Source organism: Protopterus annectens, chromosome 10.part0 (genome assembly GCF_019279795.1).
Source record: "Protopterus annectens isolate FY-2018-M chromosome 10.part0, PAN1.0, whole genome shotgun sequence".
Taxonomy (NCBI): domain Eukaryota; kingdom Metazoa; phylum Chordata; order Ceratodontiformes; family Protopteridae; genus Protopterus; species Protopterus annectens.
In genome coordinates this window covers 795,120,159-795,139,922 of record NC_056744.1, presented here as the reverse complement: position 1 = coordinate 795,139,922, position 19,764 = coordinate 795,120,159, and the positions used below count along the sequence as shown (strand labels likewise).

The 19,764-nt window shown below is 36.8% G+C and overlaps 1 protein-coding gene across 1 annotated transcript in view; it reads right to left on the bottom strand.

The window, feature by feature from the left end:
- Positions 1 to 18,617, bottom strand: part of LOC122814206 (putative ferric-chelate reductase 1) — a 183,975-nt gene extending 165,358 nt beyond the window's left edge. Inside the window, exons 1-2 of the mRNA XM_044086810.1 lie at positions 18,510 to 18,617; positions 6,538 to 6,733 (exon numbers count right to left, since the gene is read on the bottom strand). Coding sequence (XP_043942745.1) covers positions 6,538 to 6,733; positions 18,510 to 18,617 — 304 coding nt within the window. The remainder of the gene's footprint in view (positions 1 to 6,537; positions 6,734 to 18,509) is intronic.
- Positions 18,618 to 19,764: the final 1,147 nt, after the last annotated feature.

The window sequence follows — 19,764 nt, the reverse complement described above, 5'->3', positions numbered from 1 at the left end:
CTCGGTAACTGGATGGGGAACAGGACAGTCACCCATGGTTTGGCAATTATGTCTCTAATAGACACAGGCAGGCTGCAAATGGTTCTCTCCCAAGGTCCTGCTTGTAAATGCTTCATCTCCCAAGCCCCTGCTTACACTTTTCAAAGGTAACAGAACTTGTCAGAGATTTGGGATGTATAATTAGGCTTAAAAAAGCCCTAGTGGTCATTAGCCTAGTACATACCTATGAATCTATCAACCTATAATTGTTAATGTATATTATTTAATGTATATCATTGAATGTGTATTTAAAAATGTTTGCAATATGTTAGAGCTTTTCATTCCAGGCCTTTTCTAGTTGTACAAACTCGGTAAACAAAAGCAAAATAAAATTATAAATAAATAAAAGTAAGCAGCATGTTAAAATTATTAGGTAGATTCAATAGCTACATGTATGTGCTAGTATTTACTTCAGTAAAAAGAGTTACTAAAAGTAAATAAATGAAGAAAAGCTCCAAACACAATACCCTTCCACAGCTTGGGGCAGGGGATTTAGTAACATGACCCTCACAACATGATCTTCTGTGATTGTTTACTGACATCAAATAAAGAAACAGTATACATCAATAGTGTCATCTGAAAGGAATGATGATAGCTGAGCAACAACATACATAAGATATGGCAGTGTCATGTGATAACAGTGATGTCCTGAAGCCAAAGGACAATACAATATTATCGGAGAACGAATATGCATTCATTCAAACGTACACAGTGAAGTGCCGTTATCATACTTGACATTTTGTTTACAACTGTAATACATTTGAATGCATTACTGTAAAAGCATTTTATAAGAGTATTAAACAACTTGTTATGGAATAAAGCAATAAGACAAACAAAAACAAAGACTATATTTCCATTAATTGGCAATAGGTAATGTGGCTACATTTCACTGGTCATTTAATGAAGAAGATAGCAGTGGGCTGTAAACTAGGAAGACATTCTTTTATACCAGACTATAACCAAATAAATAAAATACCACCAAGACCACCGATCCAAGAAGTAAGCGAATTTAATGAAACACTTAGCTCCTCGGCTTGCACAGCCTTCCAAGAACAAAAACACTACAAAATACTGTTTGCTTATATACAGCATATTGCACAAAACAATTAATCAATTAAGCATACAATTCAAATCACATACTTCCAATTACATTCTTTGTTGAGTCCCTGAGGCTCCAAAGTACCATACTTTAAAATCAGCAGGGTTTCTTTTTTTTAAGAGTTTGTTTTTTAAAGACACACATTCACCTAAGCCAACTTGCAATTTTTCCAAAACACAGCCCCTAAGAGAATCAGGGTTAGAGTTGTGTGCTATCAAAAAATGACTCCCAAGGGGACTCCCTAATTTTTTATTTTTTATGTCCCTAATATGTTCCTGCAACCAGACCCTAAAACTCCTATAGGTTTCCCCTATATAAAACTTCTTACATCCAGATCTCAGCACATACATTAACCCTTCCGTGTTACAACTGTATTCATGCCTAGCTGTAAACTTGAAGCCATTAATATAGGGAAAAGAGCTTACTACATATTGACAGATGGAACAACCATCACATGGAACAGTGCCAGTTATCCTCATCAGGGATAATATATAATTATTCACCATCGGATGGGTAATGCCATTCTCTAAAGAAATGGGATAGGTTAGTTTGAGCACAAAAAGAGACATTTGTTAGTCATAGAATGCCCTACAAGGGTAGGTACTGTAGTACTTACCTATGACACTATGAACCTGACAAGCAAGATTTAAACAGAAAGAGTATTATTGTCAGTAAAATATTATGCAGCACCTTTATGTGAGTTCTGAGTGTGTAATTTCTGTTTACATGTAATTTAATATCACATTTATATATCTGATGAACTTAAAATGCAAACCATAGTATTGGCTGATAATAATAAAAGAGAGTGAATGATCGTACGTGTGCTCTTACACTGATGTCGTTAGTGTGGAGAGGTCAAGAGAGGTCAAATGACCATGTGCTTTATAATAAAAGAGGAAGCGAGGGTTGTTCCCTTCTTTCATTTTTAACCAGATTGATTGCCTTCACGTGTGTTTATTTTCCTCTGTAAATGTATGTCTAACCCGACTTTCTTACCCTTAAGATGATACGGCCAATAGGTTATGGGCCCAGGAGGGAAGTAGGAATCCGATGGCATAGACTATGTTTCGACGGAGATGAGAAGAATTACGAGTTGTGGGAGACAAAGTTTCTGGGACACCTGCATTTGCTAAGGCTGAAATACGCGATTTTGCAAAATGTGCAGCAAGATACAGATGATGACGAGAATGAGGAGGAAGGTGACGACGATGCTGAGAAGAATGAGGAGGCCTATGCAGAACTAATACAGTTCTTAGAAGACAAAAGTTTGTCCTTCATCATGAGAGAAGCTGCAGATGATGGTAGAGAAGCGCTTCAGATCCTGAGAGACCATTATGCCAGGAAAGGGAAGCCAAGGGTAATTAGCCTATACACCGAATTAACAAGCCTCCAGAAGGCCATCAGTGAAAGTGTCACAGACTATATTATTAGGGCTGAGATGGCCATTACAGCACTTAGAAATGCTGGGGAGAAGTTCAGTGATGGATTACTAATTGCAATGATTCTGAAAGGGTTGCCTGAAACTTTTAAACCATTTGCAGTACACATCACGCAAGACAATGATAAGTTGAGCTTTGGTGAGTTCAAAACAAGTTTAAGAAGCTATGAACATACCGAGAAATTTAATGCCAATGTAAGTAATGATAATGTGATAAAAGCAAGTTGCCTTGGGGAAAGAGTAAAAGCAGAGATTATATGCTATGGCTGTGGCCAAAAGGGACACAAGGCACAAGAATGCCGGAGAGAATATAAAGGCCAGAGACAGTGGTGTAGTTTGTGTAAAAACTCTAGCCACAGGGACAGTAACTGTAGAAGAAAAAAGAAAGACAATGTGAAACAAGCAACTGACGTGGATGATCACACATTTGTCTTCAGAATAAATGAGCATCACATTCGTGAATTAAAACAGAAGGGATTAATGGTGGACACTGACGCCACTTCACACATAATTAACAACCTGAAAAAGTTTAAATACTTTGATGCAACTTTCCAACTGGAATTAGCTGACAGAACAAGAACCTGCGGGGCTGCACAGAAGAGAGGTAATGCTGAGGTATGGCTGCTACACACAGAGGGGCACAAAGTAAAGGTGATGATGACTCGGGCGCTGTATATCCCGACGTATCCAGAAAGCATTTTTTCTGTTAAGGCAGCAACGTCCAAAGGGGACTCGATCAACTTTAAGCAAGGTCAGGACCAACTCATCTATAAAAATGGCACCAGGTTTGACATAATTGAGTGTGATAGACTCTATTATTTAGACACATACAAAAATGGCACCAGGTTTGACATAATTGAGTGTGGCAGACTCTAATATTTAGACATATATGATGAAGAAAACGATAGTGAGATACATTGCGATGCATCTCAGAGCTGTTATGACATTCAAGCATGGCATAAAATGCTTGGTCACTGTAATTTCGAAGATGTGTCAAAATTAGAAAAAGTGGTAAAAGGAATGAAAATTAAAGGTAAAGTTGAGAGACCTAACCTAGATTGTGAAACCTGTACGCAAGGGAAATTTGTACAGAGCAGAAACAGAGAACCAGATGCAAGAACAAAAGTTGTGTTTGAACTAGTCCATACTGATTTGGCAGGCCCAATTGAGCCAGTAGCAAAAGACAGCTTTAAGTACACTTTAGCATTTACTGATGACTACTCAGGTGTAATATTTGTCTACTTTCTGAAAGCCAAGAGGGATACAGTCAAGGCGACTGAAATGTTTATTGCAGATTCAGCCCCTTATGGGAAGGTAAAGTGTATTAGATCAGATAATGGCACTGAGTTCATGTCGAAAGACTTTCAGTCACTATTGAGTAAAAATGTTTTAAGACACGAAACATCTGCACTTTACTCACCCCATCAGAATGGGACAGTAGAGAGAAACTGGAGAACACTGTGTTAAATGGCAAGGTGTATGTTGATAGAGAGTGATTTACCTAAAGAGTTGTGGACATATGCAATAATGACTGCTGCATTTATTCGCAACAGATGTTATAACAGGCGTGTGGGACAGACCCCATTCTTCATACTAACAGGGAAGAAATCTGATCTTTCAAGGATGAGAGAATTTGGATCAGTGTGTTATGCATACAGACAAGATAAAAAGAAGTTAGACCCAAGATGTGATAAGGGGATTTTTGTCGGATACGATAAAAACAGCCCATCATATCTGGTCTATTATCCTGACACAGGAAGGGTCCTTAGACACAGGTTAGTCAAGTTCGTTACTAAGAATGTAGCTGAATGCCAGATTCAGACAGACCCAGAAGTGATGGATGAAGATCTTAATACCACAAGAAGTGTGCATGTTAAGTGAGAATCAAAAGCTGACAGTCAAGACACAAAAATAAGGCAAGAAGAGGCAAGGCAGGATACACACTACTCTAAAAGAGAGAGAAAACCACCTGCATACTTGAAGGATTATGAGTGTAAAGTTGAAAACGACGATTATGTGACAGTTAATGTTAACTATTGTTACTGATTAATATGCAACACACTGCAGAGCTTTAATGAAGCCATGACTTCATCTAACTCAGAAAGTGGGTCAAAGCTATGAAGGAGGAACTTAAGTCTTTAAAGGAAAACAACACATTTACACTCACCACACTGATGGAAGATAAAAATGCAGTGGGGGGTAGGTGGGTTTTCACTGTAAAAGACAATGCAGATAATACTGATACTTACAAAGCTAGATATGTCGCTAAAGGCTACAGTCAAGTCGCTGGTATAGATTTTAAAGAAACATTTAAATGCAAGTATGACATCTGTATGAAGTCTAATGCAGATGGCAGCTCAGTACGATTTAGAATTGCTCCAGATGAATGTACAAATGCCCTATTTACATGCTCCTATTGACGGTGAGGTATATATGGAGCAACCTGAAAGTTTTGAAAAGAAATCAAATAATGATGATTTGTAAACTGAATAAGTCATTGTACGGATTGAAACAATCAGGGTGTAACTGGAACAAAATGTTGCACGATTATCTTTGTGAGAATAGTTTGCAGACCATTGTGTATACACTAGACAAGCTGAAAATGAGAAAACAGTCCGAATTATATCGGTTGACGATCTCATTATAGCAGCTAGTGACAATGAATCACTAAACGATGTAAAGGAAATGCTCAAAGCTAAATTTAAAATGAAAGATCTGGGAAAGCTAAGACATTTTCTAGGCATTGACTTTACCCAGAATAGAGGTGAAGCAAAGATGAACCAAAAGAGGTACATTACAAAAATTCTTGAGAAATTTGGTATGTCTAATTGTAAAATAAGAAGTACCCCCTTCCGAACAAAAAACAAACTTTGAATGTGACAGTGAATCTACAGATCCAAAAAAATATCGTGAGCTTGTTGGTAGTTTGATATATGTTATAACAAGCACGAGGCCTGATCTTAGCTGGATTGTAAGTAAACTTTCACAATATTTGTCACAACCGAGTGAATCTCATTTAACACTAGCCAAACATGTGTTAAGATACTTAAAAGGTACATTGGACAGAGAGCTGTGTTACAAGAAAAGTGAAGGGAAACTTCAGCTTATAGCATACAGTGAAGCAGATTGGGCAACAGATCAAAACGATAGACGTAGTACAACAGGTTATTGCTTTAGCCTCAATAGAGATGGGCCTATTATTTCATACAAATCAAAGAAGCAACAAACGGTGGCTTTATCTACATGTGAGGCAGAGTACATGGCATTAGCAGCGACAACACAGGAGAGTTTGTACCTTGTGCAGTTGTTGAGTGGAATGGATGGAGAGTGCAAGTATGTGCCAGTAACAATATCTGAGGACAATCAAGGAGCAATCGCTTTGTCGAAGAATCCAGTAAGCCGACAGAGATGTAAACATGTTGACATTATCATTTTTGTCAGGTCAGCACTTAATGATGACAAAATAAGCATTGAATAATGCCCGACAATGGACATGGCTGCAGATGTCTTTACTAAACTTGCTACAAAGTCGAAGACTGAAAAGTTCATGTATTACATATTTGGAATGTGAAGGAAAAGTTATCCAAAATATGTTCTTAAAATGTATTTGTATACAGCGTAAGAGCAAGTGGGGGTGTTGGCTGATAATAATAAAAGAGAGTGAATGATCATATGTGTGCTCTTACACTGACGTCGTTGGTGTGGAGAGGTCAAGAGAGGTCACATGACCATGTGCTTTATAATAAAAGAGGAAGCGAGGGTTGTTCCCCTCTTCCATTTTTAACCAGATTGATTGACTTCATGTGTGTTTATTTTCCTCTGTAAATGTATGTCTAACCCGACTTTCTTATCCTTAAGATGATATTGCCAACACATACTAAACCTCTTGCGACTCTCCAAAATAGTAAACAAGGGTATAAAATTATATCTCAAAAGCTTGACTTTAAGATGATTGCTTTACCTTTAACCTTAGCCCCTGGAGTATATGTAGATTGATCAGCAGTGATAGAGTAGGGTGATGGTCCAGTCTGTTCTGTAACACCATGCTGTGGGGTCATTGTAACGCATGCAGGTTGAACTTGTCCATTTCCATAACCATGAGCATACAGTGGACAACAAGCTAGTAGGAAGCATGTCCAGGGAACTATAGTATGCATCTGCAGAAAAACAAAAAAACAAACACAAATAATGTAAAACAAACATATCCTTTTTAATTTAGCGACAATTTCTGTCTATAAGTCTTATATTCAACACACAAAGTTTTTTGATCTGATAAGATGTATATCTTTCTTGAAATCATGGACATATTATTTCTTACTTCATACCAGGACCTTCTATTACTTTTGTAAGGTATTTTTATCCTATAAATTGTGGGGTCTATATTATAATCATGAAAGTTTAATAGTTTGAATGCATAAACATTGAACTGTATGCATCGAACTATTAATCGATCGAACACCTATAAAAATATTTTTAGGACCAAAAAATATAATGAGTGTAGGTAGGGGGGCAAGCCCCCCTGCACCCCCCACACCCCCACTACTTAAATATACCAACTCCAAGATTGGGCTACAGTGTAGGAAAGGGAAATCTTCCCTTTCCACACCATACTCTGTTAAAGTGAAATCTCGTTGTTGGTATATTTAAGTAGCGGGGGGTGTGGGGAGCTTGTCCCCCACGTGGGGGGTGCAGGGAGGCTTGCCCACCTGCCTAAACACCCTTTACTTGTTTTTTTTTTGTTTTTTGTTTTACGGGGTCTACTAGAATTTTGATGGTTTAATGTTTCGATCACTAAAGTTCAATATTTAGTGATTCGAAGCATTAAACCTTCGAGATTCTAATATAGACCCAAATTGTGGTATAATTGTATAACAGGTACAAATAGATAAAGTAATACAGTAATATGTTTATAATTGCACAATTAGAAACATTCAAGCTTCTGTACTGAAAAGCACTTTACTGACATTAAATCAGATTAAAAATTGGCATATAAGCAAAGGACTTCTCTTTGAGTAAAGCATGGGGTGTGACTATGCATTAATCCCTATTATATGACTGTGTTAATTATTAAAACTGAATCAATCAGATATCATATAGAGATATGAATATTACTACATGCCTTAAAGCTTATCTATGCTTTTAGACTCATTTTTGCTGTAGCCCTGACAATTTCTTAATGATGAAAAGAAACTGGTGCCATGAATTTCCCTCACTATATGGTATACTGTTTAAATAGATTACAACTTTTCAAAATAAAATAAAATACACATAGAACACCCTCCAAAAGCCTGATCACGACAAGTCTTTCACACCTGACCAAATCTATAACACTGAATGAGTAGAAAGTACTAGAGGGCCCTGTGCATGCATATCGATACATGAGTCAGTGTATTAGCACCATGGTATATCATACTTCAAATTAAAATCAGATAGTACCACAGTACGTTATGCTGCTGCTTTCTGTTAATGGGCAAGTGATAAAAATCTTAATTGCATGTCTTTTAGGAGGGAAGAATAGATAGATTCTGACTTCAGATGGCATCAATCATCTTTAAATAGTAGGCCATGTAAATTTCGATTTCTGTTTAATCTGAATGTTTTGTAGCAGTAGCTCAAATACGTTTCTTATAGAATCTGTATAACCTCAATATGTTGCTAGGTCATTTATAAATAATGTTGCTGTCTATAAATCATGGCGTAAGGAGCCAGAAATCACTTTCACTGCTGTAACCCAAAAGCTATGCTAACGGCCTGTTGCAGGACGGTTCATTTAGCAATGAAAGCAGGTAGCTCTGAAACTTTTAGTGTGCTGCTGCAGTTTGCTGAAAATGTATCACATGTTCATCAGATTCATTCATATTCAGGGGTGTTTCAGTTAAGATGAATCTCCTAGGCATTGTCAGTACATTCAATTGAAAATGTAAATTAATTTAAAAGACCTAGAGATTTTATCCTTGCCTTCAGATGGCATGGTTCCAAACTAAGGTAGTGCGCTAATCTTTGGTAAGCCTATCAAAAATACATTGACAGGTTTTGCTGCATGACTGAAATGTATGACTGCCTAGATTTGTTGCTTTTGATATTCTGAGGACTGTTCTTTTACTTAGAATAGAGTAACTGAAAATGCAAAACTATCTCAGAGTATTTCCCCTACAAGAGGTACAGCAAACTCATATAAATGTATAATTGTATAACATATATATAAAATAGATATGTGTGTGTGTGTGTGTGTGTGTGTGTGTGTGTGTGTGTGTGTGTGTGTGTGTGTGTGTGTGTGTGTGTGTGTGTGTATGTGGTCAACAGCTGTTCAGTCGACGGCATATGATTGACTAAGCAGCTTATCGACAGGCATGTGATATCACTCAATTCCCAGGATTAGGAATATGCCATGGGGCAAGGGCACATTCCCAGGGGTGGAAATATGCCCTTTCCCCATGTTTGTTAACCGGGTTAGTCCAGCTGGGTGAGTAGCCCATTTTCAGTTAAGACCCAAGGAGAAAAACTCCAGCTACAAAACAGTTTACAGTATAATAAAATTTCACACCCTAAGATAGTACAATTACAAATACAGCAGGTCAAAAATAAAACGTAGTGAGCAACATACACATGATAACATACAAGAAGCACTACAGATAAATAAGCAAGATCAACAGTAAAAATTAAGCTTTCAGTATTTAGAGATTGCATTTACCAGAATAAGTACCAGTTAGGTTAAACAGTGAGGAAGGTTTAAACTAGTGTGAATACACTTATGATGGGAGTGAAATACAACAGTGTGGAGGAGTTAGGTAGGGTCCTGACATGCGCATATGTGTATAGGAAGTTTGTTCCAAGCTTGGGCCATGAAGCATTTATAGAGTAGTTTGCCCACATTTTTCTTTGGTTGGTAGATATCCAGGAGTTGCTGGTTTGAGGTACGGAGGGTCCTAGCGGGAGACTAGGGGGATACCAGGGAGGAAAGAGCTTGGCAGGAAGATGGTTTGAATAGTATAGAGTGTATTATTTGAAATTGCGATAGAAGGAGTTGTTGGGGAAGTTCAAGCCATTGGAGGGAGTTGAGTGCAAGGTAATGGTGTAAATTGTAAGGGGATTTAGTGATAAATCTAGCTATTTTATGGTATGTTTGTTGAAGTTTGGACAAGGTTGTAGACTGGATGCTGGGTAGGATTAGGGCAGCATATAGAAGGGAGGGGAGTGCCTGTGCCAGGCAGAGTCTAACATTGGACGTAAAAAAATTTCTGTTACAATAAAGCAAGCCTAGTTTCTGGTGAGTTTTTTTAATACATTGGAGTATATGTAAGTTAAATTTGAGTTCATTGTCAATGATGGCTCCTACTTGCTTTTTGTGGGGTTCAGGTTGTATGATGGTGTTATTGGAGGATGTGATAACAAAGGTGGACTTATGATGGGAGAGAGAACGGGGGAGAAAAAGCAAGAGTTAGTTTTTTTGTGGGGGGGTTAGGATGAGTAGATTGTCAGACAGCCACTTTTCAATTAATAGAAAGGTGTCCTGTGTTTGGGCATGGAGTTCAGAGATATTGCTAGAGATGGAGATGAGAGTTGAGTTGTCAGTGTATTGGATTAGGGATAATTGTTTGTGCAGGATGTGTATAGTTCATTAGTAAAAATGTTAAATAGTAGGGGGCCCAAGATAGAACCCTGTGAAACACCTGATGTGACTGGAATGGAGGGAGAGCAGGATGAGAGCCATCTGACAGATTGTAGCCTACCAGAGAGGTAGCTAGAGAACAAGGTTAGGGAGGCAGGAGATAGATTGAAATTGGATAGTTTGGACAGCAGTAAAGAGTGAGACACAGTGTCAAAAACTTTGGAGAGATCAAAGAAGAGACAGGATATAAGTTGGTTATTATCACAGGCCTCAGTGATAGTGTGAGTAAATGATAGGAGGGCAGTAGCTGTGTTATGGCTTGGCAGAAAACCATGTTGAGTGGGAGTAAGGAGGTTTTGTTAGAGTAGATAGTTGAGAAGCGGAGAGTGAATACATTTTTTGAGTATTTTAGATAGAGGGGATAGGATGTTGATGGGTCGATATTTGGAAGAGTCGGTAGAGCTTCCCCCTTTGTGCAGGGGGATGGGGAAGAAGGATTTCCAGATGAGAGGGACTGTTGCCTCTTGAATGTATCTGTTGATTAGTATGGATACGGGATAGGCTATAGATTCAGCAGCTAGTTTTAGGAAAGTAACAGGAAGATTATCTGTGGAGGGAGAGCGGGGTTTACGCCTCAGAAGAAGAGATTTAATGTAGGAAGTGGGAACAGGTTAAAAGGAGAAGAGGTGTGTGTTCTGGCTGTAGGAATATATATATATATATATATATATATATATATATATATATATATATATATTTATATATGTGTGTGTGTGTGTGTGTGTGTGTCTATATGTGTATATATATATATATATATATATATATATATATATATATATATATATATATATATATATATATATATATGTATATATATATATATATATATATATATATATATATTTATGGGTTCATGTCAGATGATCAAGTTTTTGGAAACTCAAACTTCATATGGTTGAGACCATATGTCCAACTTTCTGAAAACTGGAGGTGCAGATATATTTAGGTTTACTATTACAATCTTTAGTTGAGATGTACCCCTATGAAAACTTTGAAGTACAGACTTTTCATATGAGTGAACATCTCAATGTTGGAAAGTTTATATTAGCGAATGAAGTATGCATTCGCTAATATAAATTCAAAGAATTGTACAGTGATCATGGTACAGTGCGTTTAGGGAAATTCATCCCTTTCCTCACTATAGTGAGGTCTCGGACTTGCAATATATAGTTAGCAGGGGGTGTGGGGGGTGCAGGGGGGGCTTGCCCTCCCTTGCAAAAACAGGATGTTCGTTATAGGAGTTTACTTTACATGAGCTCCTATGCGGACATCACGTGATGTGTTCAAAAACAATGTTGAATCGGCTGAATTTGATCAGCGGATTTGACATTGTGACGTTTTAGTTTTTGAATTGCGAGGTTTACTTTCGATATGTAGGACACAAATTATTTTCTCGTTCGACATATTGATAGTAAACCATATATATATATATATATATATATATATATACCTAGCCACATTATGGGGTGCATTGATCCTTCAGAAAATGTTTTAAAGTTGTAACAGTAAGTTTCAGAATGGAGTGTTATTTGTTTAAATCATGTTTATTTGAAATGTTGGGACTTGCATGATCAGGTCTTAGACTTCTGAAAGAAACTCTGAATTTTGTGCTGGTCATTCTGAAGTATATATCTGCATAAATAAAATAAAACTGCAGTTATTTTATGTGATAAATGAATATAGCCACTAAGAAATCTTCTCATGGGTGTGCCAGGAGCACTGTTTTGTTCAGGGGCAAGCAGCTGGCTATTTAGACTGAAGAAATCAAACCCTGGCCTCCATGAAGGAGTACTACATTATGAAGTTAATTAACAGCTCATGGCCTTGATCCTGTTTGATAAGCTGGCATTCACTAAGGAACAAACTGAATTACATTGTAGGTTAAATTCCAGTGCTGTACAGAAACATAACATCCAAAACATCCCAACCATACTACAATAGCATTAATGCATGGTTATGGAATAGGATATGAAATTAAATATACTTTCTTCAGTGTTTGCTCTCTGGCAGGCATCAGCAATCATTAGTATATTATATCAAAACCTGTACCCTAAACATGTATTTATGTTGTAATTGATATACAGCCATTCTGGTCTGACAAAACAAGTTACAAAATCCTCCTGTTACCAAAACCTAAGTTGGATTTGTAATAGAGTAACATTCAGAAAATGCATACTGACATAAAATGTTATTCTAATAACTGTATACGTTTGTAAGAGCAACATGTAAAATCTGTCCCTGATTTTGTATCTTTGTACCCCAATATTCTTGACTTTGTCCAGATTTCTTGCAATTAGAAGTTGAGCTATATAATATCTTCTGCCTTTTTCTGCCTTTATTCTGAGTAAAACAATTCATGTAGGTACTAAAGTTATATCTAAACCAAAACATAATTGAAATAGTTAAATATTGCATCTAAGATTCTCATACCATTTTCTTGTACAAAAGTACTAAGAAAGTTAAACAATGCTCAAAGATTTGAATACATTTTTTTTTGTTTTGTTTTGTTTTATTTCCTGAAGTATACTATAGCTTTTCTCAGGGATAGTTGCCCAGCCTTCCCTGACAGCAAATAAACAAAATTGAACTCTTGTGCCACAAGAAAGGTTATTATTCATACCAGCAAAACTTCTGAAGAATTTTAACTTGTGTGCCTTCAAAGCAAATATTCCATGGGTAGCTTTCCATTCTTTTAATGTGGAGAAACATGGAATAGGATGTCAAACAGCAATGAGGCTTTACAGTAACAAAGAAAACACAACTGAAACAACACAGCAATACCAGGCAACTGAAAAACCATAAAACAAAAAAGCACCCAAAAATGCACAAGGAGGACTCTGATTTACAGTTTTTAGTGTAGTCAAAGTTTAGGCTGCCACGGTGGTGCAGCGGTTAGCGTTGCCGCCTCACAGCAAGAGGTTCTCCAGTTCAATCCTCGGCTGGGGTGCCTTCTGTGCGGAGTCTGCATGTCCTCCCTGTGGTTGCGTGGGTGTGTTCTGGTTTCATCCCAAAGACATGCTGTAGGTGGATTGGACACACTAAATTGGCCCTAGGTGTGAGTGTGTGCATGTGTGTGCCTTCTGTGGAAGGTTGGGTGCTGGACTGGCAACTAGACACTGTAAAACTCCACTGCCAATCATGAGCAGACAGTGATCCACTGTGGCGACCCCTAACTGGAAAAAGCCGGAAGAAGAGTGTAGTCAAAGTTTAATATTCGCTAATCGACTTCTTTTTTTTCTGAAGAAGTCTGTTAGACAAATAGCGAATATTAAACTTTGACTATGCTAAAAACTCTGAATCTGAGTCCTCCACATATATTTTTGGGTGTTTTTTTGTTTTAACAAAGAAAACAAGTGAAATACAGTTACTTTAGCAGGTAAAGTTACCCTACTGGTGGATGAAGTGTGAGTCTGACAGTGTCAGTTGCCTGAGGCTCAAGTTGTCAAGGATTAGATCACCAAATGCTGTTTTTCATAAGAAATCATTGCTGGTGATATTTCTAAGTACGTAATGGCAGTGATGCCCTTTTTTGAGAGATTTCTCCCTTTTTCGAGTTGGTGCAAAAGTAGAGTTGGTATATATAACTTTGGAAAATGGAGGCTTACCCCTCACTTTAGGAGGTGCAGGGGGCTTACCCACTGCAAAACCCACTGAAATTTATATATTCAATGATTTGTGCTTCGGGCATTAGATTTTTTGTTATTGAGACTGGTTGGCTTGTGGTGTTTGATGACCCATAGTGGAAGCATCGAGCACATGACAGGTCTAGTTAAAGTTCTCTGAGCGCAGCCAGCAGAATTCTGTCACCACATTAAAAAAGACAGGTTAAGAATTATAAAACCTAAATATATTTTCATTAAAATATTTCTATAGTGCCATTTAGGGAATAAAAAAAGAATCTTCTGGCATATAATACTATTTGACACTACTTGTTTTTTCCACTCCACTTTTCTCTTTTTACTTCCCAGCCCACAGACGGCCATGGCAGTCATAGCCCTAAGGGCTAATACTGGGGACAACTGAAGTGGGAGTAGTTAGAGAACACCATGCAGTTGATGGTCAGCTGGTTTGGTATTTGAAAGAGGGAGCAGAAAAATAGTTCAAGAGATTTGACATGCAAAGTGACCTTAATAACAAGCAATACTTTCAGTAAAACACAAATATTGCATAATCAATATACCATTCTAAACAATGGTTATTATGTATTTTCATATGCAGCATAAATTAGTATATACTCTTATTGCACAATTCTATACAATGTTTGATTGCTGAAATGGTCACTTAAGAAATAGTCCACACTACATTTTATTTTTAAACTGTTTGTATTTAATGCATTGTAGTATTGCTAGATGTCACTGTGACTCAGCAAATTATAATGCTAAAACAGTATATTTTTTCAGTGTAAAAAAAAAACACTTGTGACTTATGACACAAGATTTATTTTTTTAAGGCAATGATTCAGTTTACTGGTTCCTAGTCTGTGTTTTGGTTTTTATTTCTCTACCACATATCCTACTGATATTAAACTCACGTGCATATTAAATGCATAGTTTAAGCATAGTACATGAAGGTTTAATTTAAGAACAACAGATATATTCACAAAATACAGGTATGCAGCTCTATAGCAGTGTAAAGTTGTTAATCACTAAATTAATCACCATTCCAAATAAGCAATCAAACAAATAAACATACAAAAAAAATAGAATAAAGTAAACAAATCTAAAGAAAATGTGTTACCATATATTACCTACACTGAATTCATTTATCAGGGAACTAATTTCCTGTCTGCAAATATTAGCTTTTCATTTTCCAATGCTACTTCAGATATTAATGTGAAACTTGCCATCAAAATTTGCACGTGCAAAACTGTAGAAATAATTCCATTTATACACACGTTTATGTATTTCAGGGTGTTGTTTGCTATATGATAACTGCATGTCAACATGTGGAAAAGTACTGTCCTTTGAGCTCATGCCTTCTGACACTTAAATGCGCAGTTACCATCCAAAAACTAAACATTATGTTGTATTTTAATACTTTTGTCTTGTTACTGTCAGATTTTTTATGCTGTTCTGTGACACACAGCACTCATTTTTCCTTGGGTTTATCATCCAGGCAGCAGTCACTGGATGTGTTTCCTTGACTGCTAGCCAAAACCCTCTCTACTCACAGCAGTCTGGCCTAAACCTAACTGAAGTGGGGACTGCAGTACATTTTGGTACATGTGAGTGCCCAGGCATGCTTTGCTCCCAAAATGGTTTGAAACTGTACTCCAGGTGTCAGCAGTACTGCCAATCAGGCTGCCCCCCCCAAGGATGGGTATGCCAGCATTGCTCATTGACTCCTACCCTCACAGCATCACCGGCTGGCTCCCCCAAGCACCTTAGTCACCTGCAGATCCTGGTTCATCTAGATTACTGTCGGAACTTTATTTTTCTGCATAACAATGCGGGCTTATACTATTTGCAGACATGGGGACATTCGTGAAGCAAGCTTTTCCTCCAGAAACAGTTGTTTATAGTCTGTGACAGTTGCCCAGATTCTACAAAATGAAAGTACTGAGTAAATATAGATTGTCAAGTTATCATATCCAGAACAGTATTAAATGCAGAAAATGTTTGAAAGTGAAAAACATATTATACTTGTCTTGGTGAATTGACGTAATGCCATCATAAATCATATTTCTAAAACTAAATAGCATGTAAAAACTTTGTTCTCATACTTACATATAATCTACTTTTAATCTACGGTAGGAATTCTAATAACTGCAATGAGTATTGTTGGATTAAGAACTGAAACACTGCCTCCTGTAACCCTAAACATAATGCAAATCAATAAAGAAATCAGCCTACAGTCAAAATTCAGTGGCGGTTTGTAATTCATGCACTATTTAATGTTAGGTGAGGGCTTTAGCACCACTCTATTACTTTAGTATTTCCACCCAAAAGGATGCATTAAAGATTACCAGTGAAATATAATAGTAAGTGGTTGTATGAGTTATTTGCCCAACAACGCTGGGACAAAACACAGTATGCTAGAAAGAGATATTTTTTCTTGTTTGCTGGATGACAGCGTGGGTTCTTATAAATGCACGTGTTATATATGTTGTCATTCTAATGTACCTTTGTTATTTGTTTGTTTCAGTGGTTTTGATGCAGCAAAATTCATTCAATCTGTCCTTCGTTCCTTTCTGACGTCTGCCAATAATGACAACAGAATCTTGATATACATCCTGTTTGCAATCAACAACAGACATTGGGTGCCAGTTTTACTTAGCAGTATAGCACAGACAGTTAAAGTCTGCTAACAAGCTTCTTCCTACATACATGTCTAATTTTCTCATTTATCAGTAGTGTATTGAGTACTCCTAAGAATATTTTAATTAAACTTAAGATCATAGTCACCCACTGGAAAATATGACTTTGGTGCATTTTTCTGTGCAGTTGTCCTCACTGTAGCTATGTAAGATTTCTGTGGGTGTTCCAGTTTCCCTCTACATCTCATTATACATAAGGCACGTAAACTAGCATTCTTCAAATTGCCCATAGGTATGCATGAGTGTATGAAATAGTGCTTGTGTACATTCTGCAATAGACTGGCACCCTATCCAGAGCAGGGTTCAATACCTTTCACTAACTGGTTGCCAGAATAGGCTCCATTGTCCTTATAACTCTGTAGAAGGATACTTCTAGTTATTAGAAAACAAAGGAATTAAATGTGTTATGTGTCATTTAAATAAATAAATAAATAAAAAGAGATTAATGTATTTCCATTTTAGTTTACAGTTTGGCTCCTGAAAAATATATGCACATGCTTATCGTTATAGCAATATCACTAAATAACAATGTTACAGGACATTTGTCTTTGACACAGCAAACAAAACAAGATCTGAAGCCAACTAACCTCAGTATGATTGTTCTCTTTGAGAGATGTGTAGTACTGAGATCACAACAGGAATGGTTGATTTAAATCAATATATATTCTATTAATTTTTGGTGCACTGTGTTTTTATTTTAAATGCTCCAACTCAGCAGCAAAATGACTGCTTTAGAATGTCTTCACATTTTAGTTTCATTGCACCCTCTGACAAAGTGTAGTATCTGAGTTGCTCCAATATTGCTCCTTTTAAGCCAAGTCCTCTTAATATTTAGACAATCAGACTTTTGCAGTGTACTTTATACTTATGTACGCCTGTATAGCGGAGTTTATTTACAAAGTCACTTGGGAAGATTTTTCATTTGCTCCTTAAATGGTTTATTTGCTCATTCATCATTGGTAGTTAATATGTGCTTAAAATTCAGAAACCAGAACCCATAGAGTAAAATACTTCTGTTATGATACGATGATGTCTATAGAAACCTCTGTGTGCTTTACAAAAAAAATATTTTAACCAAAACTTATTGACAAAAATGTTTGTGTGACATAAAGTAGTTCAAACCCCCAAATTTGTTAGAAACAGCCAAGTTAGTTACATCATAGTATGTCAACATACACATTACAGGTATGTAGTCTAAAACACTAACTGGCAACTAAATGAGCTTTCCCAGAATATGATCTAGAATCCTACCTTCCTGTAACAGCAGAACCATGGTCCACTCCACCACTTTAACAGCAGAGGACAACCAAAAAGTTCTAAACTATAGCCCTAAGGCCAATAGTAGCAAATCAGCAATGCTTGATTACTTCTGACAGCTCTGTCATTTCGCCCGTGCAGCTCTAATTTGTACGCACAAGATAATGTGTAAATTTACTACAAGATTCTTGTATACAGATGTTGCATATACTATCAGTCTCTGTTTTGTTACTATGTTTGTTAATACTGTCTCTAAATAGTGATTTGGCATGATGAATATTTTCCACTATCCATTCCTTATACACAGTTGTACTACCACAAAATTCAAGCAGATTACACATCATAGTATGACATCTATAAACTGAAAAATGTTACCTTCCCACTAATATATCTATGCTGTCTAATGATGCTGTTAAACATTATGAGGTATCACTGTGACAAGTCAGTCAGAGCTCAGGCTATATGAGTAATTTAAATTTCAAGCAGAGTTGGCAACAAATATTCAGAAATACATAAGAAAGAAGCAATCCATTTACAAAAGAAACATTCAAGAGAAATTATGAAGTAATAGCTGATTACTGAGAATCAAAACAAAGTTGATTGAAAAAAATGTTGAGTCAACTTGCCTATCCAAACAGGTATTTTAATTTCTAACTTTAAAATCACTGATAAAATAAAATACTGGCCTGACCTCAAGTTTCTCAGACGCTGCTGAATTTTTTGAAAAGTAAACCTGTTTTGTGGCTGACAGCTCTTTTATGATTAACTGAAAACAGACTCCTGAACAGAAAACAAGCATTTTTCCTGAATGTTGGTCACATGAGCCTCTTGGATTACTCTGAAGAATTACATCCAGCTTAAGAGTTTCTCTACATAGCAAGTCTGCATACACACACCCATCCCCACCACACACACACACACACACACACACACATACGCTCATGGACACTGGATTTAAGAAAAACTAAGTGTGCTTTTTATATAGCTACAATGCTTCCTAGTTTTGCAACTTAGTATAAAGATTCAGTATCAGTTGCTTTGCAAATACTTCTAAAACCTCCACTACAAAAAAAAAAAGAATTTGAATTCCACTGAAAAGCAACACTTGCATACTTTGAATTCACACACGTGGAGAAATAATTTTCATGCTATGACCTTTTATGGCCATCCTACAATCAATTGCATATGAAATATGGTTTCTCCTTCCTACTCAGCTCTTCCTGAGGAAAAGCACTATCATCTCACTCATTCAAGAACAACAGTGCAAATCTTTGGTTTTGCCTGCTAAAGGTAATGCCATTATTTGAAGAACACTACTCAAAATAAACATATCAAGGAATCATGTTGACTGGCATGGGTGTAGCCAGAATTTTGGAATTGTACACCACCTTCTAGAATGTAGCCTCCACTCTACCACCAACACCACTATCAACCTAACTGTAGCCCTCCACCCTAGACAGTGGATGTTTCTGGAGAGCATACCTTTTTCAGTACAGAATAAAAATGAAATTGTTATGTTTAAAAAAATAATTTAGCCAGCCATGTTTAATATTGTCATTTGCATAATTCATGTGCCTTATTTGCATGGAATCCCTCATTTATATATCATTATTTATTCATGTCCATGTACTGCATACCATGCCGTTTTTCACATTGCTCGACTATCTGTGTCTATGAATCACCCACACCCTGCATGTTGCCACTACCTGTGCAAATATGCATTGTGTATTTGTTAAAAGAATAGCAGCCAAAGTATTTTTAAAGTAGCTTAACATAAATGATACAAACATGCCCCTAGTGAGTCGTTAATAACTTACAAGATACATTTGTCATGAATTCCAGTTTGCAGACAAGATCTCTAGCAACAATACAATTATCATTACTTAAACAGTCAGTCAATCAAAGTTCAATTCAAAGGCTCTTCTCAAAAGTTTAATCACTCTATT